This window comes from Aotus nancymaae, unplaced genomic scaffold (assembly GCF_030222135.1).
Source record: "Aotus nancymaae isolate 86718 unplaced genomic scaffold, 86718_ANA_hifiasm-v0.15.2.pri h1tg000028l, whole genome shotgun sequence".
Taxonomy (NCBI): Eukaryota; Metazoa; Chordata; class Mammalia; order Primates; family Aotidae; genus Aotus; species Aotus nancymaae.
In genome coordinates, this window is record NW_026988441.1 from 17,029,883 (window position 1) to 17,054,117 (window position 24,235).

At 45.3% G+C, this 24,235-nt stretch overlaps 2 protein-coding genes across 4 annotated transcripts in view; one reads left to right on the forward strand and one right to left on the reverse strand.

Annotated features, from left to right (window-relative positions):
- The window catches only part of ZNF146 (zinc finger protein 146), a 59,123-nt gene that overhangs the window by 26,785 nt on the left and 8,103 nt on the right, over positions 1-24,235 (reverse strand). The gene's annotated exons all lie outside the window — the stretch shown is intronic.
- ZNF565 (zinc finger protein 565) overlaps positions 1-24,235 on the forward strand; it is a 34,361-nt gene that overhangs the window by 390 nt on the left and 9,736 nt on the right. The window contains exons 2-5 of one of the 2 annotated variants that reach the window (XM_064381437.1): positions 7,646-7,719; positions 15,491-15,617; positions 16,305-16,400; positions 20,520-20,642. In XM_064381437.1, coding sequence (XP_064237507.1) covers positions 7,711-7,719; positions 15,491-15,617; positions 16,305-16,400; positions 20,520-20,642 — 355 coding nt within the window. In that variant the 5' untranslated portion in view covers positions 7,646-7,710. Of the gene's footprint in view, positions 1-7,492; positions 7,720-15,490; positions 15,618-16,304; positions 16,401-20,519; positions 20,643-24,235 lie in introns of those variants that run through there. The other variant, XM_064381435.1, reaches the window with a different exon arrangement.

The following is a 24,235-nucleotide window of genomic DNA, read 5'->3' on the forward strand; positions in this document are numbered from 1 at the left end:
GATCTGTGCGCGCAGGCGGGAGCGGGCTTGCGGATGCGCGGTTCTGAATGCGTCTTTGTGGCTGTATGGTCTGGTGTGGGTGTCTGCGACTGTGCGGGTGTAACTGCCTGTCTCCAGGGTGTCTATCTGGTGGTTTTTGTGTAATCACATGTGATAGTGAGTATCGGGGTGCAGGGTCTTTGTGACCAGGGGTGATATTGCGTGTGTCCCCGTTGTGTATGTGGCCTGTTCGCCCTGTTCCTGGGGTGTGAGTACAGTTTTGACTGTGTGACCAGTGCAGGTATGTGCGGTTGTGATTCATGTCTCCAAGGTGGGTGAGTGGTTTTGGCTGTGTGACACTGTGGCCGTATGCAATTGCCTGTGACTGTGTGGTGACGCCACGTGTGTATTCCTGTGTCCCTTGGGGTGTGTGTGTGTGTGTGTGTGTGTGTGTGGTGCTATGTATGTGGGAGTGGGATGTCACTGCTTGTGTGGGTTGCTTGTGTGAGTGTGACTATGTGTGTCCACAGTGAATGTTCAGTTGTGACTGGGTACCAGTGATGGGGTGTGTCCACTGACTGGGTGTGTGATTGTGACTATATGAGGCATTTGTCAGTATTGGTGTGGGGGGCTTATGACTATATGGGAGTGAATGTGTATCACAGTGGAGAGTAGATTGTGTGACTGTGTGTGTCTTAGTGGGTGTGTGATTGTGACTGGAAAGGTATGGAGGTGTCTGTGATTGTGTCCTGTTTCTCAAGAGTGGATGTAGGGTCAGACGTGGAGGCTTACACCAGCATTTTGGGAGGCCGAGGTGGGAGGATCACTTGAGCCCAGGAGTTTGAGACCAGCCTGGCCCATACAAAAAAATTAAAAATTATCTGAGTGTGGTGGCCTGTGCCTGTGGTCCCAGCTACTGGGAAGCTGAGGTGGGAGGATCTCTTAAGCCTGAGAGGGTCAAGGGTGCAGTGAGCTGTGTTTGAGCCACTGCACTCCGGCCTGGGCAACAGAGTGAGACCCTGTCTCAAAAAAATAAAAGAGTGGATGTGTCATTATGTTTGTGTGACACTGACTATAGGTCCAGCACCAAGTGTGCCAGTGAATCTAGTGCTTGACCCCTGCAGAACCTTTGAAGTTAGGACAGATTTTGGCCCTGGACAATAGTGACCTCAGCCTTCTCGAGAGACACTGGATCTAGGCAGATTCCCGGTCTTCTCTGACCACACTCCCTTGTGTGGTAGGGAAGGGGGATAATGGTTCAAAAAGGGCCTGATTGTTCATGATTCCTTTCTCTTAACCCTGCTTCAAGAAAGTTGTCAAGTTCAAGTACATCAGGTTTTATTCTTCTTTCCCTGAAATCCTTCTTGTTTTTCAAAGCTTTTCTTTCCTTCTTCTGAAACATCAGAACCACCCCCACCAAAGTAATCTGGTCTCCCCTATTTGCCACAGGAGTAATTTACTGGATGCCTTGGAGATGGACTGAAAGGCCCGTATCCTCCCTGCATATCTAATGTTCTTTTAAATTTTTTTCTTTACTTTTCATTTTGAATTAAAGACTTTAAAATGTTACAAAAATAGAATTCCCATATACTTTTTTTTTTTTTTTTTTGAGACAGAGTCTTGCTCTGTTGCCCAGGCTGGAGTGCAGTGGTGCCATCTTGGCTCACTGCAACCTCTGTCTCCCAGGTTCAAGCGATTCTCTTGCCTCAACCTCCCAAGTAGCTGGGATTACATGCATGCGCCACCACACCCAGCTAATTTTTGTATTTTTAGTAGAGACGGGGTTTCACCATGTTGGCCAGGCTGGTCTTGAACGCCTGACCTCAGGTGGTCTGTCCGCCTCGGCCTCCCCAGAGCACTGGGATTTTAGGCATGAGCCACTGCACCCGGCCCCCATTCCTTCTACCCAGTTTCCCACTTACTTATTTAAGTAACCAGTCTTGTTACTTGTTTGGTTTTATGATTAAATAAATGTAACATAAAATTTACCATTTTAGGGTGCAGTGGCTCACTTCTGTAATCCCAGCAGTTTGAGTAGAGGTGGGAGAATTGTTTGAGCCCAGGAGTTTGAGACCAGCCTGGGCAACATGACGAAACCCCATCTCTACAAAAAATTAAAAACTAGCCAGACGTTTTGGTGAATGCCTGTAGGCCCAGCTATTTGGGAGGCTGAGGTAGCAGGATCTCTTGAGTCTGAGAGGTCAAGGTTGCAGTGAGCTGTGATCATGCTACTGCACTCCAGCCTAAGTTACAGAATGAGACCCTGTCTCAAATAAATAAATAAATAAAAATAAAAACACTGGGAAAAGGGTTTTTGATTAGAGTTTTTACTCAGAGTGGTTGCTTTTTCAGGAAGAGATTACTAAGATTAAAATGGAGATTCCTATACCTGTCTAGCTCCCATAACTTGGCCAACTTCTCCCAGGCCCTTGTGATGTGGGATCCCGGGCCCTAAAGAACATCTGTGAGCCGGGCGCAGTGGCTCAAGCCTGTAATCCCAGCACTTTGGGAGGCCGAGGCGGGTGGATCACGAGGTCGAGAGATCGAGACCATCCTGGTAAACATTGTGAAACCCCGTCTCTACTAATACAAAAAAATTAGCTGCGCATGGTGGCGCGTGCCTGTAATCCCAGCTACTCAAGAGGCTGAGGCAGGAGAATTGCCTGAACCCAGGAGGCGGAGGTTGCGGTGAGCCGAGATCGCGCCATTGCACTCCAGCCTGGGTAACGAGAGCAAAACTCCATCTCAAAAAAAAAAAAAAAAAAGAAAGAAAGAACATCTGTGAATGCAGACAGGGAACATTTAGAGAGACAGCTTCAAGTTTTACTAGGTGTTGTAGAGATAGCCCAACTTTCCGGAGGGATTTGTACAAAGTTTTAATGTTAGAGATCTAAAACAGCATGATTTTGCTGGGTCAAAATCAACTTGTAGGCTGGGCACAGTGGCTCACACCTGCAATCCCAGCACTTTAGGAGGCTAAGGTGGGAGGATCACTTAAGGCCAGGAGTTCAAGACCAGCCTGAGCAACATATCGAGACCCTGTCATTACAAAAAATTTTAAAATTAGCCAGGTGGGCTGGGTGTGGTGGCTCATGCCTGTAATCTCAGCACTTTGGGAAGCCAAGGCAGGCGGATCATGAGGTGAAGCAATTGAGACCATTCTGGCCAACTAAAAATACAAAAAAAAATTAGCGGGTGTGGTGCTGTGCACCTGTAGTCCCAGCTACTCGAGAGGCTCAGGCAGGAGAATTGCTTCAACCCGGGAGGCAGAGGTTGCAGTGAGCCAAGATCGTGCCACTGCACTCCAGCCTGGTGACAGAGTGAGACTCTGTCTCAAAAAAAAAACAAAAGCAAAAAAAAAAACTAGCCAGGTGTAGTGGTGTACATGTGGTCTCAGCTACTTGGGAGGCTAAAGCAGGAGAATCACCTTAGCCCAGGAGGTTGAGGCTATGATCACACCACTGCCCTCCAGCTTGGGTAAGAGTGAAATCCTGTCTCAAAGAAAAAAAAAATATCATCCTGTAACTCATAATCCGAATTTTCTTTCACAATGTGGGTATACAAACAATCCCTTTGAGACATATAGAGCTGGAATTGGACAGCTCTGCTGTTATTTCTGAAGCTTCCTCCTTTTTAAAATTGCTCTTTTTCATATTGACCAAGTGTCTGAGTCTGAATTTTTATGTAGTCAAAGTATAGCCTAATTGGTGTACTGGTTAGGACAGGCTAAGTTATGCTGTGGTGGCAAACAACCCCTGAAAGTGAGTGGCTTACAGAATAACATTGTATTTCTACACATGTACATGTCTACTGTGGATCAGCAGAAACAGGGTTCCATTCCAAAGAAGGCCCCACCACCCTCAGGCTGTGCCATCTTAAACACAGATGGTCATCACATCCTAGGAAGATTGGAGAATCGTGCAGTCTTTCTGGTGTCAGCTGAGTGACAGTCATCACCTCAGCTGAGATTCATTGGCTAAAAGCAGTGCATGGCCCTGCCTAAGTGCAAGGGACTGGAAAATGTCATTTTCTATGTGCCCAAAACTGGATAATGGTGAAACATTAGCAATGTTTCACCAGTGTGGGTCTACCACACTGGCTAAGACCCATTTCTTTTTCTGTATTTAGGAAGTTGCTTCTGTAAATTAGATGTGATTTCTTTTCAGAGCAAGGAGGACATCCCTGGACTGTGGAAAGAGGGTTGACAGCCTGTGCACAAGCCAGCGAGGGGACTGAGGAAGCGGGAACTGAGGAAGCCTTTCAGATGAAAGGTCACCTCTGCGTAAGGCCAGGACACACCCCTCAAAGGCTTTAGCACAGAGAAAATCAAGCTCCCCTTCAATATGCAGGTTCCCAAAGGTACCTCACTGCCACTCATGAATCACTCTATTCACAGCTCCTTTTATAATCCACTCCCCCATCGAGGAGAATTAATTATGTTACTTATCATTATAGAATATGTGCTTGCTGGGTACAGTGTGGCTCATGCCTATAATCCCAACACTTTGGGAGGCCGAGGTGGGCGGATCACTTGAGGCCAGGAGTTTGAGACCAGCCCAGCCAAAATACTGAAACCCCGTCTCTACTAAAACTACAAAAATTAGTCAGTCACGGTGGTATGCAGCTGTAATCCCAGCTACTCCAGAGGCAGAGACAGGAGAATTGCTTGAACCTGGGAGGTAGAGGTTGCAGTGAGCTGAGATCACGCCACTGCACTCCAGCAAAGTGAGACTCGGTTTCAAACATACACATGTGCACCCACGTATGTGCTCGCTTTAGGGAAAAACTTGAATATACAGAAAAAAAAAGAAAGATCCTCCATAATCATATCACGTAGAGACAAATACACAAATTTAATTGAAAATCCTTTTAGTCCATCTTCTATGCCGCATACACACAAGCATACATGTGTAAATATGTGTATTTTTCTTGTAAGTATAGGATTACACTACACTTGCTATTTTGTAACCTGCGTTTTTCACCTAATGTTATTTGTTTTACATCGTTATATCAACAAAGATATGTAGGCCGGGTGCAGTGGTTCACACCTATAATCCCAGCACTTTGGGAGGCCAAGGCGGGCAAATCATGAGGTTAGGAGTTCGAGACCAGCCTGGCCAACATGGTGAAACCTTGTCTCTAATAAAAATACAAAAATTAGCCAGGTGTAATCCTAACTACTCAGGAGGCTGAGGCAGGAGAATTGCTTGAAGCCAGGAGGCAGAGGTTGCAGTGAGCTGAGATCATGCCATTGCACTCCAGCCTGGGTGAGAGTGAGACTCTGTCTCAAAAAAAAACAAAAAACAAAATTCTGACTTACTCCCTTGAGATGTGGACCATTCACAGGACTCCAGACTCAGCAACTGCTAGTCTTACAGTCAGTGGGGAAGTGATGTTCTGCAGGAAAACAGTAGACGGTCAGAAGGTAGTGAGTCATCTCCATTGATTGTTCACAGTGAGTTATGGATTGAATTCCTTGTTCTATTCTTCCCCCTCTTTTTACTACTGTACTTGTCTAGTCTTAAAAAAATAAAGCAAGCAGTAGGGAGGGCTCAGATGAGAAATAAGGAGTGCTGGCCCAAGAGGCTTCTAGAAACTGAGTTCCCTTTGAAGGCAGCACTCTGGATGTGCAGGTATGTGAGCAAGATGCCTGTATTAGGGCCGGGCGCAGTGGATCACGAGGTCAAGAGATCGAGACCATCCTGGTCAACATGGTGAAACCCTGTCTCTACTAAAAATACAAAAATTAGCCGGGCATGGTGGCGTGCATCTGTAATCCCAGCTACTCAGGAGGCTGAGGCAGGAGAATTACCTGAACCCAGGAGGCGGAGGTTGCAGTGAGCCGAGATCGCGCCATTGCACTCCAGCCTGGGTAACAAGAGCGAAACTCCATCTCAAAAAAAAAAAAAAGATGCCTGTATTACTGGGGCTTTCTTGCTTCTCCCTGGTGAGTCTAGCTGGGGCTGGAGGCATTGACAGAGCCTATGGTATGCATGGTGTAGCCCCATTTTGGACTTGGAAGGAAGAAGTAGAGCCAGTGACATGCCCAGGAGGTTTGCCTATTGAGCCCAGAGAAGCTAGAAGACTTCATTTAGGGATGTCTTACTCAAGGTTCGGCCTGCATAGATGGTCTGTGTTCCTAGCCTGATGGTGCTGTCCTCATCCTTAGGGGTCAAGTGGGTAAGTCTCAGTGGTAAGATCCTCGTTGGTTAGCATCAACAAAATGGGGGACCGTGTCAGCCGTAATGCCTTCCTTGGTGGTGCCTGGGTTCTCTGTCAGTGTTGCAGCACATCTGCCTTGAAACCATCTTGCTGCAGGCTGGGCAGGGTGGCTCACACTTGTAATTCCAGCACTTTGGGAGGCCGAGGCGGGCGGATCACCTGAGGTCAGGAGTTCGAGACCAGCCTAAGCAACATGGAGAAACCCCATCTCTATTAAAAATACAAAATTAGCCAGGCGTGGTGGTACATGCCTGTAATTCCAGCTACTCAGGAGGCTGAGGCAGGAGAATCGCTTGAACCCAAGAGGCAGAGGTTGTGGTGAGCTGAGACTGTGCCATTACACTCTAGCCTGGGCAACAAGAGCGAAATGCCGTCTCAAAAAAAAAAAGAAAAAGAAAATAAACCATCTTGCCACTTTTGAGTTCCTTACTTTTTAGGAAGGGACTGCGTTTTGTTAACTCTGAGGTTTGTATTTCTGTTTTTGCTTTTTTTTTTTATTAAACCGAATGTCACTCTGTCACCCAGGCTGGAGTACAGTGGCACGATCTCAGCTCACTGCAACCTCCACCTTTCAGGTTCAAGCAATTCTTGTGCCTCAGACTCCCAAAGTGCTGGGATTACAGGCATGAGCCACCACACCCGGCCAACGCTATATGTTTTTTTTTGTTGTTGTTTTTTTTGAGATGGAGTCTCGCCCTGTCGCCCAGGCTGGAGTGCATTGCTGCGATCTTGGTTCACTGCAACCTCTGCCTCCTGGGTTCAAATGATTCTTCTGCGTCAGCCTCCCAAGTAGCTGGGATTACAGGTGCCCACCACCATGCCCAGCTTATTTTTGTATTTTTATTAGAGACAGGGTTTCACCATGTTAGCCAGGCTGGTCTCGAACTCATGATCTCATGATCCGCCTGCCTCAGCCTCCCGAAGTACTGAGATTACAGGCGTGAGTCACTGCACCCAGCCAACTTTGTAGTTCTTTTTTTTTTTTTTTTTTTTGAGGCGGAGTTTCGCTCATTACCCAGGCTGGAGTGCAATGGCGCGATCACGGCTCACCGCAACCTCCGCCTCCTGGGTTCAGGCAATTCTCCTGCCTCAGCCTCCTGAGTAGCTGGGATTACAGGCATGCGCCACCATGCCCAGCTAATTTTTTGTATTAGTAGAGACGGGGTTTCACTATGTTGACCAGGACGGTCTCGATCTCTTGACCTCGTGATCCACCCGTCTCGGCCTCCCAAAGTGCTGGGATTACAGGCTTGAGCCACCGCACCCGGCCGGGCAACTTTGTAGTTCTTAATGTTAGCTCTTGTGTGGAAGGACATGGAGAGGGTGGGAGAAGCAGTTTTGAGACATTGGAAGTACAGTTCTTTTAAGCTCCTCTATTTGGGAGTGCTGAGGCAAGGTCGGTTTATCAGAGGTTACTCCATCTCCCCCCATTCTGCTTTTACAGGACTCTGTACTTGTCCAAGAGAAGAATCCAGAGAAATCAGAGCAGGTCAAATAGTTCTAAAAGCCATGGCTCAGGTATGTTGAAATTTCTTCTATCGTTAGAATAATCTGTCTTCCCCCCAGATTATATAAACATTTGTACTCTTTTTCCTGAAACTTCCCTGTATCCTTCTCACAGTTCATCCATTCCAGGAGATGAGTGATGGTGCCCACGTCCCTTGGTGGCCCTCTCCTCTCCAGCATTGTCCACGTGTCTGTAGTGCTCTTAGCAGAGCTTAGGCTGGACGTGGTGGCTCACGCCTGTAATCCCAGCACTTTGGGATGCTGAAGCGGGTGGATCACTTGAGGCTAGGAGTTCGAGATCAGCCTGGCCAACATGGTGAAACCCCATCTCTACTAAAAATATAAAAAATTACCGGGCATGGTGGTGCATGCCTGTAGTCCCAGCTATTCGGGAGGCTGAGACAGGAGAATCGCTTGAACCCAGGAGATGGAGGTTGTAGTTATCCAAGATTGCCCCACTGCACTCCACTCTGGGCGGCAGAGTGAGACTCTGTCTCAAATAAGTAAATAAATAAATAAATAAACGCTCTTAGCAGAGCACCAGTACAGTAAAAATACCTTCTCTTGAGAGAAATATGAGAGTCTCCCTTATCATAATTGTGGTTGAATGGGGCCAAAGATGAAATAAAATAGTTTCGTCTTTTGCATTGTCTTGGGTGGTTTCTTTCTTCTATGTTTTTGTTTCATTTTGTTTTTTCAGAAAGAGTCTCGCTCTGTCACCCAGACTAGAGCACAGTGTCACAATTATGGCTCAATGCAGCCTCAACCTCCTGGGTTGAAGCAATCCTCCTGCCTCAGCCTCCCAAGTAGGTAGGACCACAGCCACATGCCACCACTCCCAGCTAATTTTTAAATTTTTTGTAGAGACAGTGTCTCGCTATCTCCTGGGCTCAAGGAATCCTCCGACCTCAGCCTCCTAGTACTGGAATTACAGGCATGAGCCACCGAATTTGGCCTCTTTATTCTATTTTTAAATGTCACTCCCTCTTTAAAAAAATCACAAAACATCTAATACCGTCAAAATATCTATCTATACATAGATTAGATAGATAGATAGATAGATAGATAGAGATTAGAGAGAGATTAGATAGATAGATAGATATAATGGGCTGGACACAGTGGTGGCAGGTGCCTGTAATCCCAGATACTCAAGAGGCTGAGGTAGCAGAATCGCTTGAACCCGGGAGGCTGAGGTTGTAATGAGCAGATATCATATCACTGCACTCCAGCCTGGGTGATAGAGCAAGACTCTGTCTCAAAAAATATATATGTGTAGATAGATAGATAGGTGTATAAACATATCTATAACATATATTTGGCATAAAGAATAATGAAATGAATACTATCTTAATCCATTTTTGTGTTGATATAAAGGAGTACCTGAGGCTAGGTAATGTATTTAAAAAACAAAAAAAGGTTGAGGCCTTTGAGGGTGCAGTGGCTCACACCTATAGTCCTAGTACTTTGGTAGGCTGAGGTGGACAGATTACTTCAGTCCAGGAGTTTCAGACCAGCCTGGCAACATAGCAAAACCTCATCTCTACAAAAAATGTAAATATTAGTCAGGCGTGGTGGCAGATGCCTGTAGTCCAAGCTGCTCAGGAGCCTGAGGTTGCAGCGAGCTGAGATTGCGCCACTGCACTCCAGCCTGGGTGACAGAGTAAGACCTTGTCTCAAAAAAAAAAAGAAAGGCCGGGCGCGGTGGCTCAGGCGTATAATCCCAGCACTTTGGGAGGCCGAGGCGGGTGGATCACGAGGTCAAGAGATCGAGACCATCCTGGTCAACATGGTGAAACCCCGTCTCTACTAATACAAAAAATTAGCTGGGCACGGTGGCGCGTGCCTGTAATCCCAGCTACTCAGGAGGCTGAGGCAGGAGAATTGCCTGAACCCAGGAGGCGGAGGTTGCGGTGAGCCGAGATCGCGCCATTGCACTCCAGCCTGGGTAACGAGAGCGAAACTCCGTCTCAAAAAATAAATAAATAAATAAATAAATAAATAAATAAAGTAAACAGAGATAGAGTCTCTCTATGTTGACCAGGCTGGTCTCAAACTCCTGGCCTCAAGCAATCCTCTCATCTCAGCCTCCCAAAGTGCTGGAATTACTGGCTTGAGCCACCACGTCCAGGCCATTATTATCATTTTTAATAGAGGCAGAGTCTTGCTCTGTTTCCCAGGCTGGAGTGCAGTAGCACGATCACAGCCCACTGCAGCCTTGAACTCCCAGGCTCAAGTGATCCTCCCACCTCTGAGTAGCTGGGACTACAGGTGTGCACCACCAGACCCATATAATTTTTAAATTTTATATGTATGTATGTGTGTGTGTGTGTGTGTCTGTGTGTGTATAAAAACCTCAAATCCTCAATCTTGCAACCTCAAATCCTGTAATCCCAGCAATTTGGGAGGCCAAGGCAGGCAGATCACCTGAGGTCAGGAGTTTAAGACCAGCCTGGCCAACATGGTGAAACCCCGTCTCTACTAAAAATACAAAAATTAGCCAGGCGTGATGGCACATGCCTGTAATTCCAGCTGCTCAGGAGGCTGAGGCACAAGAAGCGCTTGAATCTGGGAGGCAGAGGTTTCAGTGAGCCAAGATCGCATCAGTGCACTCCAGACTGGCCGATAGAATGAGACTCTGTCTCAAAAATAATAATAATCATAGTAATACATTTAAATTTATCTGATCTCAAGTGATCTGCCTGACTTGGTCCCCCAAAGTGCTGGTATGACAGGCCAGCATACCAGTTGGTGTGCCACCACGCCCGGCCAAAATGTACATTTTAAATAAAGAATATAATTAGATTTTTTTTTTTTTGAGACAGAGTTTCGCTCTTGTTACCCAGGCTGGAGTGCAATGGCGCGATCTCAGCTCACCGCAACCTCCGCCTCCTGGGTTCAGGCAATTCTCCTGCCTCGGCCTCCTGAGTAGCTGGGATTACAGGCATGTGCCACCATGCCCCACTAATTTTTTTTTGTATTTTTAGTAGAGACGGGGTTTCACCATGTTGACCAGGATGGTCTCGATCTCTTGACCTCGTGATCCACCCGCCTTGGCCTCCCAAAGTGCTGGGATTACAGGTGTGAGCCACCGCGCCTGGCCCTATAATTAGATTTTTTATAACTTGAAAGGATAAACGCTTGAGGGGTTGGATACCCTATTCTCTATGACATGCTTATTTCACACAGCAGGCCTGTATCACAACTTCTCACGTACACCATAAATGTATACACCTACTATGTACCAACAAAAATGAAAAATTTAAAAACACAAGATATATAAAATCTTCAGGGTTTATTATATGCTTGTTAATATTCATATTTCTTCACTATCCACTTCTCCTTGTTCCTCACATCAGAAAGCTGATGGAGGGTATACCTGAGTTACATAAATGTGGCCCACAACCAACACGTATGTTCAACCTCAAAATGGACCATTTTATGGTTATTCATGTCTCATACATTTCCTTGCAAGACTGAAGAGTGTTCCGTCACTAAAATTCCCAATCACACCCACCTTCCTAAAGGTTTCACAAAACAGATGTTACCGCATATAGAGACCAAGACCAATCACTACAACTCCTACCATGTCAACGTGGAGAGAGAAGGCTGTGGGCTTCTATTGCAAACACCTTGAAGTTGGGTAAAACATAAAACCCTTTTAAATGAATGAATCTTTCTTTTTCTTTCTTTCTCTTTTTTCTTTCTCTTGTTTTTCTCTCTCTCTTTTTCTTTCTCTTCTTTCTCTCTCTCTTTCTTTTCCTTTCTCTTTTTTTTTTTGAGACAGGGTCTTACTCTGTCACCCAGGCTGGAGTGAAGTGGCGTGATCTCAGCTCACTGCAGTCTCTGCATCCTAGGCTCGAGATTCCCCTGCCTGAGCCTCCTGTGTAGCTGGGACTACAGGCACGCCACTGCACTCGGCTAAATTCCATTTTTTTTTTTTTTTTTTTTTTGTAGAAATGGGGTTTCACCATTTGCACAGCCTGGTCTTGTACTCCCGAGCTTAGGTGATTCACCCACCTTGGCCTCCAAAAGTGCTGGGATTACAGGGATGAGCCACCATACCCAACTTTGTGTTTTTAAATTTAAATCTAAATTTTTGTTTGTAGAGATGGGGTCTCACTACATTGCCCTGGCTGGTCTTGAACTCCTGGTCTCAAGCGATCCTCCTATCTCAGCCTCCCAAAGTGTTGGAATTATAGGGTTAGCCACTGTGCCTGGCCAGAACTTTTGTTAATGCTGGTTATATCTATCAACATTTTCCTACCTTAGAAATTAAAAGAAAGAGGCCAGGCACGATGGCTCACTCCTGTAATCCCAGCACTTCGGGAGGACGAGGCGGGCAGATTACCTGAGGTCAGGAGTTCGAGACCAGCCTGGCCAACATGAGGAAACCCCATATCTATGAAAAAATACAAAAATTAGCTGGGCGTGGTGGTGGATGCCTGTAATCCCAGCTACTCTAGAGGCTAAGGCAGGAGAATGAGTTGAACCCGGGAGTGGAGGTTGCGGTAAGCCAAGATCAAGCCACTGCACTACAGCCTGGAAGACAGAGCAAGACTCTGTCTCAAAAAAAGAAAAAAATGTACAATTAAGTTACTATTGACTATAGTCACCCTGTTGTGCTATCAAATAGTAAGTCTTATTATTTCTATTTTTTGTACCCATTAACCATCCCCACCTCCCCCTCAGCCTCCCACTACCCTTCCCAGCCCCTAGTAATCATCCTTCTACTCCCTATGACCATGAGTTGAATTGTTTTGATTTTTATATCCACAAATAAGTGAGAACATGCAGTTTGTCTCTCTGTGCCTGGCTTATTTCACATAGCATAATGACCTCCAGTTCCATTCATGTTGCAGATGACCGGATCTCACTGTTTTCGTGGCTGAATAGTCCTCTATTGTGTATATGTACCACATTTTCTTTATCCATTCATCTGTTGACAGACACTTGAGTTGATTCCAAATCTTGGGTATTGTGGACAGTGCCAAGGCAAACATGGAGTGCAGCTATCTCTTCGATATATTGATTTCCTTTCTTGTGGGTATATACCCAGCGGTTTGATTGCTGGACCACAGGGTAGCTCCATTTTTAGTTTTTTGAGGAACCTCCAAACTGTTCTCCATAGTGGTAGTTCTAATTTACATTCCCAACAATAGTGTACCCTTCTCTTCACATCTCAGGTTCCCTTCTCTTCACATCTTAACCAGCATTTGTTACTGCCTCTCTTTTGGATATAAGCCACGTTAACTTACACATCGTATTTAGGCTAAGTGCACGAAAATAATGGAAGAAGATACAATATTATGCAACCAATAACAGTTCCTGTCTTTCTGCCTGCCTGGCTACCTTCCTTTCCTCCTTCCTTCTCTCTTCCTTCTTTCATTTTTATTTATTTATTTTTATTGTTTTTGAGACGGGGTCTCGCTCTGTCGCCCAGGCTGGAGTGCACTAGCATGATCTCAGCTCATTGCAACCTCCACCTCCCAGGCTCAAGCAATTCTCCTGCCTCAGCTTCCTGAGTAGCTGGGACTACAGGCGTGCACCATCATGCCCAGGTACATTTTTTGTTTGTCTGTTTGTTTTGAGACAGAGTCTCGCTCTGTCACCAAGGCTGGAGTGCAGTGGCACAATCTTGGCTCACTGCAACCTCCACCTCCTGGGTTCAAGCGATTCTCCTGCCTCAGCCTCCTGAGTAGCTGGGATTACAGGAGTGCACCACCATGCCTGGCTAATTTTTTGTATTTTTAGTACAGACAGGGTTTTGCCATGTTGGCCAGGCTGGACGTTTGTTTGTTTGTTTGTTTTTTGAGACAGAGTCTTGCTCTTGTCGCCCAGGCTGGAGTGCAGTGGCATGATCTCAGTAGACTACAACCTCTGCATCCTGGATTCAAGTGATTCTCCTGCCTCAGCCTCTAGAGTAGCTGAGATTACAGGCTCCTGCCACCACACCTGGCTAATTTTTTGTATTTTTAGTAGAGATGGGGTTTCACCATGTTGGTCAGGCTGGTCTTGAACTCCTGACCTCAAGTAATCCACCCACCTTGGCTTCCCAAAGTGCTGGAATTTCCACCATACCCAGCTGTCAGGCTGGTCTCAAACTCCTGTCCTCAAATGATCCACCTGCCTCAGCCTCTCAAAGTGCTGGGATTATAGGCGTGAGCCACCACGCCTAGCCTGGACTCATTTTTGAAAGATGTTATTATTAGCCAGGCCCAGATTTGCTGTGTGTTTTGTGTATTTCGCTATTTCACTTATTTATGGGACCCCACTTAGCTCTTTTCTGCTCATTCCCAGGCCTATATGGAAGATAGAAGTATCCTGCTGTCTGCAGACAGACAGTTTTATCTGTAGCCACAGGAATGCTCCAGATCATATAGGCCTCACATAACTCTGCTTATTATACTTCCTTCATGGCACAGGCCTGCAGCTCTAGCTTCCTTCATGAGCTTCATTACCTCCTTCCTCCAGTACCCTTCTTCATCTCCTCGTAAATGTCCTTGGCCAGGTGCAGTGGCTCAGGCTGTCATCTCAGTGCTTTGGGAGGCTGAGGCAGGAGGATCACTTGAGACTAGGAGTTTGAGACCAGCCTGGGTAACACAGTGAGATTCTGTCTCTACAAAAAAATATTAAAAATAAAAATTAGCCAGGTATGGTGGCGTACCCCTGTAGCCCCAGCTGCTCGGGAGGCTGAGATAGGAGGATTGCTTGAGCCCAGGAGGTTGAGGCTGCAGTGAGCCATGAACGTACCACTACACCCCAGCCTGGGTGACCGAGCAAAATCCCATCTCAAAAAAAAAAGCAAAAAATAAAAAACTGAGGCTGGGTGCAGTGGCTCACACCTATAATCCCAATACTTTGGGAGGCCGAGTCGGACAGATCACTTGAGGCCAGGAGTTTGGGACCAGCCTGGCCAACATGGAGGAACCTTGTTTCAACTAAAAATACAAAAAAATTAGCTGGGTGTGGTGGTGGGTATCTGTAACCCCAGTTACTTGGGAGGCTGGGCCAGGAGAATTGCTTGAACCTGGGAGGCAGAGGTTGCAGTGAGCCAAGATTGCACCACTGAACTCCAGCCTGGGCAACAGAGTGAGACTCTGTCTCAAAAAAAAAAAAATGAGAACATTGGGCAATTAGAGCTTAATCTGTTGATTGGGAAATTATTGATACTTTTATTAAGTATGATAAATTATTAGGTGTTTTTCTAAGAAAAGTGGATAATCTGTTGGGTACTAAAGTATCTGTGGTTGAAGTAGTATAATGTTTGGCATGTGAGATTTGCTTCACAGCACATGGGGAGTAACAGATAGAAGGGAAGAGATAAAACAGTGTGTATCTTGTTTTGTTTTGTTTTTTGAGATGGAGTTTCACTCTTGTTGCCCAGGTTGGAGTGCAATGCTGCGATCTCGGCTCATGGCAACCTCCACCTCCCAGGTTCAAGCAATTCTCCTGTCTCAGCCTCCCAAATAGCTGGGATTATAGGCATGCGCCACCATGCCCGGCTAATTTTTTATTTTAAGTAGAGATGGGGTTTCTCCATGTTGGTCAGGTTGGTCTCGAACTCCTGACCTTGTGATTTGCCTGCCTCAGCCTCCCAAAGTGCTGGGATTAGAGGCATGAGCACCCATGCTCAGCCTGCATCTTGTTAACTATTGAAGCAGACTGATCTTATGGGAGGGTCATTACTGTATACTATTCTCTGTACTTTTGTGCATTTTGAAACTTTTCATAATAAAAAGTGAAAAAGTTTAATATACACTAATGTATGGGTTTATTGTTTCAGGGATTGGTGACATTCAGGGACGTGGCCATAGAGTTCTCTCTGGAAGAATGGAAGTGCCTGGAACCTGCTCAGAGGGACTTGTACAGGGAGGTGACTCTGGAGAACTTTGGTCACTTGGTATCGCTAGGTAAGGAGATTGTATCACATGGGCCAGATGGGAAGCAAGGCACCTGGGACTACAACCATGGGGTGCTGTTTCCACCTCTGCCTAAAGGGGTGAGGAGAGGAAACTGTCAGAGACGCTACAAACCACAGAGAAGAGCCCGGCCAGCAATAGCTGTAGTTACTTCCAGAGCTCTGGGTCAAAGGAGGGAGGGAGAGGGGTGAGAAATGCCCAGTGCCCTCTCTCCTCCTGTTCACTGATCTCCAGTTGGTGCTTCCTGTCTGCCAAAGCCAGTGAGAAGCCAGAAGGCATAGGTAACCCAGTCCTTACAGTGAGCTGTCAGGATTCCAGAGCAAGGCACGGAACAAGGCCAGGAGCATCGAGGAACAGATTGGAAGGGAAGGAGGGGCTCATGGAGAGTGATCACAAATATCTGCTCCAAATAATTCAGGACTAGCTTTCTAGAATTTCTGGTTTCTTCACTGAATTTCTAGGGTAACTTACAAGTTTCTGACTGAATTTCTGGTGACTGAAAAGTCGCTTTGTGCTTTGCGGAACTGGAAACAAGTCATTTCATTGGGCACCTCGGTCTTCTCATCCTTTGGACAACCTTCCCCTTCCTTGTGATGGCGTCTTTTCCATGGTAACCAGGGAACTGGGTTTGGATTTTGGAGCAGTCTGATCACACCCCATTTCTTTTCCTGTAAACAGGACTCTCCATTCCTAAGCCTGATGTCATCTCCTTACTGGAGCAAGGGAAAGAGCCCTGGATGATTGCAAATGATGTGACAGGACCATGGTGCCCAGGTGAGCGAGGGCTGATTCCACGGTAGGAGGTCCCTGGGTGAGTCGACTGACAGCAGTAACTTGAGTTACAGTGGGAACATCCCTCAAAGCCCTACTGTGGAAGAAAGTGTGAGCAAAGACTTTACTAGTGCCAGCTCCCAAGGGACCCTTGCCCTACTCCCATATTCCTGTTTTCTCTTATCTCACATTTTCCTTCCTTTTTAAAAAAGAGATATACCCATTCCTTCCCCAGTGGCCACCTTTTTAACTATACTTTGTATCCTTTTTTTTTTTAAGAGACAGGATCTCACTTTGTCACCCACACTGGAGTGCAGTGGCGTGATCATAGCTCACTACAGCCTCCATCTCCTGAGCTTAAAAAGTGGGATTACAGGTGTGAGCCATGGTACCCAGCCAGATCCTTTTTTCTGCAAGTATCTTCATCCCTTAGAAAAACTTATTTTCTTGGCCAGGCGCAGTGGCTCACACCTATAATCCCAGCACTTTGGGAGGCCAAGGTGGGAGGATAACCTGAGGTCAGGAGTTCAAGACCAGCCTGACCAACATGGTGAAACCGTCTCTACTAAAAATACAAAAATATAGCTGGGCATGGTGGTGGGCACCTGTAGTTCCAGCTACTCGGGAGGCTGAGGCAGGAGAATCACTGAAATCTGGGAGGCAGAGGTTGCAGTGAGCTGAGATCATGCCATTGCACTCCAGCCTGGGTGACAAGAGCGAAACTCTGTCTCAAAAAAAAAAAAAAAAGAAAGAAAAAAAAACAGTAAAACTTGTTTTCCTGGCTGGGTGCAGTGGCTCACACCTGTAATCTCAGCACTTTGGAAGGCCGAGGTGGGCAAATCACTTGAGGCCAGGAGTTCAATACCAGCCTGGCCAAGATGGTAAAATCCCATCTCTACTAAAAATACAGAAATTAGCTGGGCCTGGTCACACACCTGTAATCCCAGCTATCCGGGAGGCTGAGGCAAGAGGACTGCTTGAACCCAGAAGGCAGAGGTTGCAGTGAGCTGAGATTGCACCACGGCACTCTAGCTTGGGCAACAGAGTGAGACTATGTCTTAAAAAAAAAAAAAGAAAAAGAAAAACTTATTTTCTTAAAACTGCTTTTTATTTTATCTAATTCAGCAATTCATTTATTCTCTTAACTTTTGAGAGGTAGTGTTCTGTAGTGGTGGAGGGCACAGATGCTGGAGTCAGACGGCTTGAATTCAAGTCCTAGCTCTGCCCCTTAGTAGCTCTGTGAGTTTGCATAAATTACTTAAATTCCCTGTGCTTCAGTTTCCTCCTTGGCAGATGGGATAAAAATATTGCTGTTACACCAGGCGCGGTGGCTCACGCCTGTAATCCCAGCACTTTGGGAGGCCGAGGCAGGTGGATCACTGGAGGTCAGGAGTTCGAGACCAGTCTAGTCTGGCCAACATAGTGATACCCCATCTCTACTAAAAATATAAAAATTATCTGGACATGGTGGCATACATCTGTAATCACAGCTACTTGGGAGGCTGAGGCACAAGAATCACTTGAACTGGGGAGGCAATAGTTACAGTGAGCCGAGATCGCGCCATTGCACTCCAGCCTGGAAAGCAAAGAGAGACTCCGTCTCAAAACATACGTATATGTATTGCTGTTATATGAACTAATAGTGTGAAAGTACCCAGAAAGGCAATTGTGATGACTACATAAATGTTAGTGAGTATTCTCAATTCGCACTTGGTGGACAGTATTGGAATCTGTGAATCCTGAATCATCAGTTACCCTCTCCTAATTTCTCTGCTATTGTTGTCATTTTTTTGTTTTTCATCTGGGATCATTTTCTCTCTCTCTGAAGAAGACCCTTAAGGTTTCCCTCGGTTTTTGGCCACACGAAAATACTTTTTTTTTTCTTTAAAAATGACATTTATCAGCCTGAGTAACATTGCAAGACTCTTTCTCTACAAAAAATACAAAAATTAGCCAGGCATGGCAGCATGCACCTGTAGTCCCAGCTAATCAAGAGGCTGCGGCACCACTTGATCCGGGGCGGTCAAGGCTGCAGTGAGCCATGATTGTGCCACAGCGCTCCAGCCTGGGTGACAGAGCAAGACTTCAAAATAATTAAATTAAAAAAAATTAATTATTAATTAAATTTTTTTTAATAATTAAATCTCACTTTTTAATTAAATAATTAATCTCAGATCACTGCAACCTCCACCTCCTGGTTTCAAGCCATTCTCCTGCCTCAGCCTCCTGAGTAGCTAGGATTATAGGCGTGTGCCACCATGCCCAGATAATTTTTGTACTGTCAGTAGATACAGGGTTTCACTATGTTGGCCAGGCTGGTCTCAAACTCCTGAGCTCAAGTGATCTGCCCACCTGGACCTCCCAAAGTGCTGGAGTTACAGGCATGAGCCACCGCACCCAGCCAGCTGACCCTTTTAATGAGTATTTTTTTTGTAGGTTGTTTCTCACTTTGTGTTTGTCTAATGTTTTCTCACGATGAGATTCTGCATTTTAGCAAGAATATCACAGAAGTGATGTGTTCTTCTCTGTACATCACATATCAGACATGGACATAGCCTATTACTAGTGCCGTTTTTTTAATCACTTTGTAAGACAGGGTCTCTTGTTTATCCCCTATAAAGTTACTATTTTTCCATCTGTAATTGATAACTATCTATGGCCACATACTTTGACGTTAGGCAAATGTGCCGTTTTTCCTTTTCTGCCCTCTGATTTTGGCATCCATCACTGGACCTTATCTGCACAAGCTATTACTCTGGCACTTGCCTAATGTTGATTTTCTGTCCCTTATTCCTTCACCATTTATTTATTTATATTGTATTTTATTTTTGAGACAGAGTCTTGCTCTGTCGCCAGGCTGGAGTGCAGTGGCGCAATCTCGTCTCACTGCAACCTCCGCCTCCCGGGTTCAAGCAATTCCCCTGCCTCAGACTCCTGAGTAGCTGGGACTACAGGCACGCGCCACCATACCCAGCTAAATTTTTTGTATTTTAGTAGAGATGGGGTTTCACCATGTTGGCCAGGATGGTCTCCATCTCCTGACCTTGTGATCCACCCGCCTTGGCCTCCCAAAGTGCTGGGATTATAGGTGTGAGCCACCGCACCTGGCCCCTTCACCATTTATTAATTGGAATTCTTCAGTAAGGAATAGCTGTCCCTAGCCCTCTCCCATTCACTTACTCATTCAGTGATTTTTTTTATATTGCCATGGGTTGATGGGTATTTATTTTATTCAATGGGCTGTAGTCATTAGTTTCATTGTTTATTTCATTGCTCGAATTGTTCAGGCTTTGGCCCTTGAGAACTCCTTGAGCTTGGCTCCTGGGTTCTCTCAACATGTCCTCATTCTTTTTTGTGTACTTCTATATTTTCTGGTACCACAACATGTTCCATGGTTATTTCGTAATTTTCCTGCCTCAGCCCTGAAATCAGCCAGTTTTCAAAAGAGCTCTGGCTCCTTTTATTGAAAAATGGTAGGAAATCATATCTTTGAAATTCTTTTTCTGAGGAAGGCAAGACCTTAAGATCTTTCCCATCTTTTACTTCCCTGTGCCCTAGACCAGCTGTTGGCAAACTGCAATCTGTGGGTCAAATCGAGTCCATAACCAGCTTTTTATACAGCACTAGAGCCACGAAGAGTTTTCACATTTTGAAAGGGTCAAAAAAAAAAAAAAAGAGAGAATGTGCTGTAGAGACCTTGTGTGTTCCACAAAGCCTAAAACATTTACCATCGGGCCCTTCACAGAAAAAGTGCAGTGGCGTGATCTCAGCTCATTGCAACCTCAGCCTCCCAGGTTCAAGCAATTCTCCTGCCTCAACTTCCCAAGTAGCTGGGACTACAGGTGTATGCCACCATGCCTGGTTATTTTTTGTATTTTTAGTAGAAACAGTATTTCACCATGTTGGCCAGGCTGGTCTCAAACTCCTGACCTCAAGTGATCTGCCCACCTAGGCCTCCCAAAGCTCTCAAAGTGCTGGGATTACAGGCGTGAGCCATAGCACCTGGCCTTCCCACTTTCACTTCTAAGGACCCTTGTGAATATATTGTGTCCACCCAGATAAACCAGGATAATCTCACCATCTTGTAATGGTCAACTGATTAGCAATTTTTTTTTTTTCCAGATGGAGTTTCACTCTCGTTGCCCAGGCTGGAGTGCAATGGCATGATCTCGGCTCACTGCAACCTCCACCTCCTGGGTTCAAGGGATTCTCTTGCCTCAGCCTCTCGTGTAGCTGGGATTACAGGTATGCGCCACCACGCCCGGCTCATACTGTATTTTTAGTACAGACAGAGTTTCTCCATGTTGGTCAGGCTGGTCTCAAATTCCCAACCTCAGGTGATCCACCCTCCTTAGCCTCCCAAAGTGCTGGGATTACAGTCATGAGCCACTGCACCTGGCCCTCATCAGCAATCTTGATTTCAACTCTCCTTTCTGTGTGACATAACATTCATAGGTTCCGGAGATAAAAACACAGACATCTTTGAGGGCCGTTATCCCAACTACCACATTCTATATTTGTGCACGTGTGTGTGTGTGTGTGTGTGTGTGTAAGTGCAGTGGCACGATCTCAGCTCACTGCAACCTCTGCCTCCCGGGTTCAAGCAATTCTCCTGCCTCAGCCTCCTGAGTAGCTGGGACTACAGGTGCACAACACCATGCCCAGCTAATTTTTTGTATTTAGTAGAGACGAGGCTTCACCGTGTTGCCCAGGCTGATTGTGAACTCCTAAACTCAGGCAATTTACCTGCCTCAGCCCACCAAAGTGCTGGGATTACAGGCATGAGCTACCGTGCCCCGCCCATTCTGTATGTGTTTTTTTGAGCAAAGATAATTGAATATGCTTAACTTAAAAATGTATGGACAGGTGCACTGGCTCATGCCTGTAATCCCAGCACTTTGGGAGGCCGAGATAGGTGAATCACTTGAAATTAGGAGTTTGAGACCAGTCTGTCCAACATGGCGAAACCCCATCTCTACTAAAAATACCAAAATTAGCCAGGCACAGTGGCAGGTGACTGTAATCCCAGCTACTCGGAAGGCTGAGACAAGAGAATCTCTTGAACCTGGAAGACAGAGGTTGCAAGGAACCAAGATTGTACATCTTTACTCCAGCCTTGGTGACAGGACAAGACTCCATCTCCAAAAAAAAAAAAAAGAATGTATATGGTACTACTCTACTGTAACTCCATATTAAAATATTAAGCCTATTGCTACTAATTCCATAAAAGTGTTCTTATCTTTCACAGAATATTTGGTTGGTGTGTTTTCTAATTCCTTGAAGTTATGAAAAACAACAATCTTTTTTTTTTTTTTTTTTTTTTGTTACGGAATCTTACTCTGTAGCCCAAGGTGGAGTGCAGTGGCACGATCTTGGCTCACTGCAACCTTCGCCTCTGGGGCTCAAGCAATTCTCATGCTTCAGCCTCTCAAGTAGCTGGGACTACAGGTGTGCGCCTCCACATTTGGCTAATTTTTTGTATTTTAGTTGAGACAGGGTTTCACCATGTTGCCCAGGTGGTCTCGAACCCCTGAGCTCAGGCGATCCACCCACCGCAGTCTCCCAAAGTGCTGAGATTATACTCATGAGCCACCACACTTGGCCAACAATCTTGTATTAATTAGATTTTTTTTAATTGTGATAAAATATACATTACATAATATTTATTTACTTATTTTTGTGAGACAGGTTCTGGCTCTGTTGCCCAGGCTGGAGTGTAGTGGCACGATCTTGGCTCACTGCAACCTCTGTCTCCCAGTTTCAAGCCATCCTCCCATTTCAGGTTCCCAAGTGGCTGATGCTACAGGAACATGCCACCATGCCTGTCTAATTTTTGTATTTTTTGTAGAGACAGGGTCTCACTTTGTTGTCCAGGCTGTTCTCAAACTCCTGAGCTCAAGGAATCTACCTGCCTTGGCCTCCCAAAGTGCTGGGATTACAGGCATGAGCCACTTTGCCTGGCCATAATATTTATAATTACTTAGAAGTATGTAATTCAGTAGCATTTAGTTCATTCACAGCATGATACAGTGTATTTCCAGAACATATTCATCATCTGAAACAGAAACTCTGTACCCATTAAACAATAACTCTGTTCCCCCTCCCCCAGTCCCTAGTCACCTCCCTTCTACTTTCAGTCTGTGTGAATGTGCCTATTCTAGGTGTCTCATGTAAATCATCTGGTGTGTGGGCTTTTGTATCTGGCTTATTTCGCTAAGCATAATGTTTCATCCAAGTTGTAGAATGTCTTTGAATTTTATTCTTTTTATGGCCGAATCATATTCCATTGTGTGTGTGTGTGTAGATGTATAAGTGCATAAATATTAATATATGTGTGTATATATTATACATTCCACAGTTCATTTCTTTTTTTTTTTTTTTTTTGAGATAGACTCTCACTCTGTTGCCAAGGCCCAGGCTGGAATGCAGTGGCAGTGGTGCGATCTCAGCTCACTGCAACCTCCGCCTCCCAGGTTCAGAGATTCTCCTGCTTCAGCCTCCCAAGTAGCTGGGATCACCTGCCCGGCTGATTTTTCAATTTTTTCTTTTTTGAGATGGAGTCTCACTGTCGCCCAGGCTGGAGTGCAGTGGTGTAACCTCTGCTCACTGCAACCTCCGCCTCCCAGGTTCAAGTGATTCTCCTGCCTCAGCCTCCTAAGTAGCTGGGATTACAGGCAGGCACCACCACGCCCAGCTAATTTTTGTATTTTTAGTAGAGATGGGGTTTTACCACGTTAGTCAGGCCTTGTCTCGAACTCCTGACCTCATGATCTTCCCGCCGCGGCCTTCCAAAGTGCTGAGATTACAGGCGTGAGCCACCACGCCCAGCAATTTTCAAATTTTTAGTAGAGATGGGGTTTTGCCTCATTGGCCAGGCTGGCCTCAAACTCCAGACCTCAACTGATCTGCCTGCCTCAGCCTCCCAAAGTGCTGGGATTACAGGCATAAGCCACCACATCTGGCCCACTCATCTGTTCTTGGTTTTTTTGGTTTTTTTTTTCACTTTATCTCTCTCTCTTTTTTATTTTTCCTTGAAGCCCCGTTGGACTTGATCCATCCATCTGTTGATAGACACTGGGATGCTTCCACCTTTCAGCTGTTGAAAGTAGTGCTGCTATGAACATGGGTGTGCAAATGTCTGTTCAAGTCCCTGCTCTCTTTTGTGTATTCACCAGAAGTAGAATTGTTGGGTCATATGGTTTCATTCTATGTTTAATTTTTTGAGGAACTGTGGTTATTTTTTAAAAATATTTTTTCTCTAATTGCTGAGTGCATGATTCTATATGTGATCATTAAATGGAGTTTTTGTTCAAATTTGCTATAGTTTCTGTAAGTGTTCTAAATTTATATTCTTTATACATTTTTATCATCTTGGCCTATTTCTGAGAAAGGTGAATTGGAATCTCCTACATGGTGATTTTGTTAGTTTCTTCTTGTAAGTCTTTTAAATTTTACATTATATATTTGGAGGCTATTTTGTTAGGTGCATATAAGTTTAGAAACACAAATCTTCCTTCTGAATGGAATTGCTTTTTTGATTATAGAGCCACCCTTCTTAACCCAAAATAATGATTTCTATTTTTAAAGTCTATTTTGTCTTATACTAAGATAGCGCTCATCCTTTATTTTCAAACACCTTATGTCTTCATATCTTAAAGTGTGTTACTTGTTACTACTGTGCACCTAGATTTTGGTATTTTATCCAATCTGACAAATTCTATCTTTTCTTTTTTCTTTTTTTTTTTTTTTGAGACAGGTTCTCTCTCTCTCTTGCCCAGGCTGGAGTGCAGTGACACTATTCCCCTGGGCTCAAGGGATCCTCCCACTTCAGCCTCCTG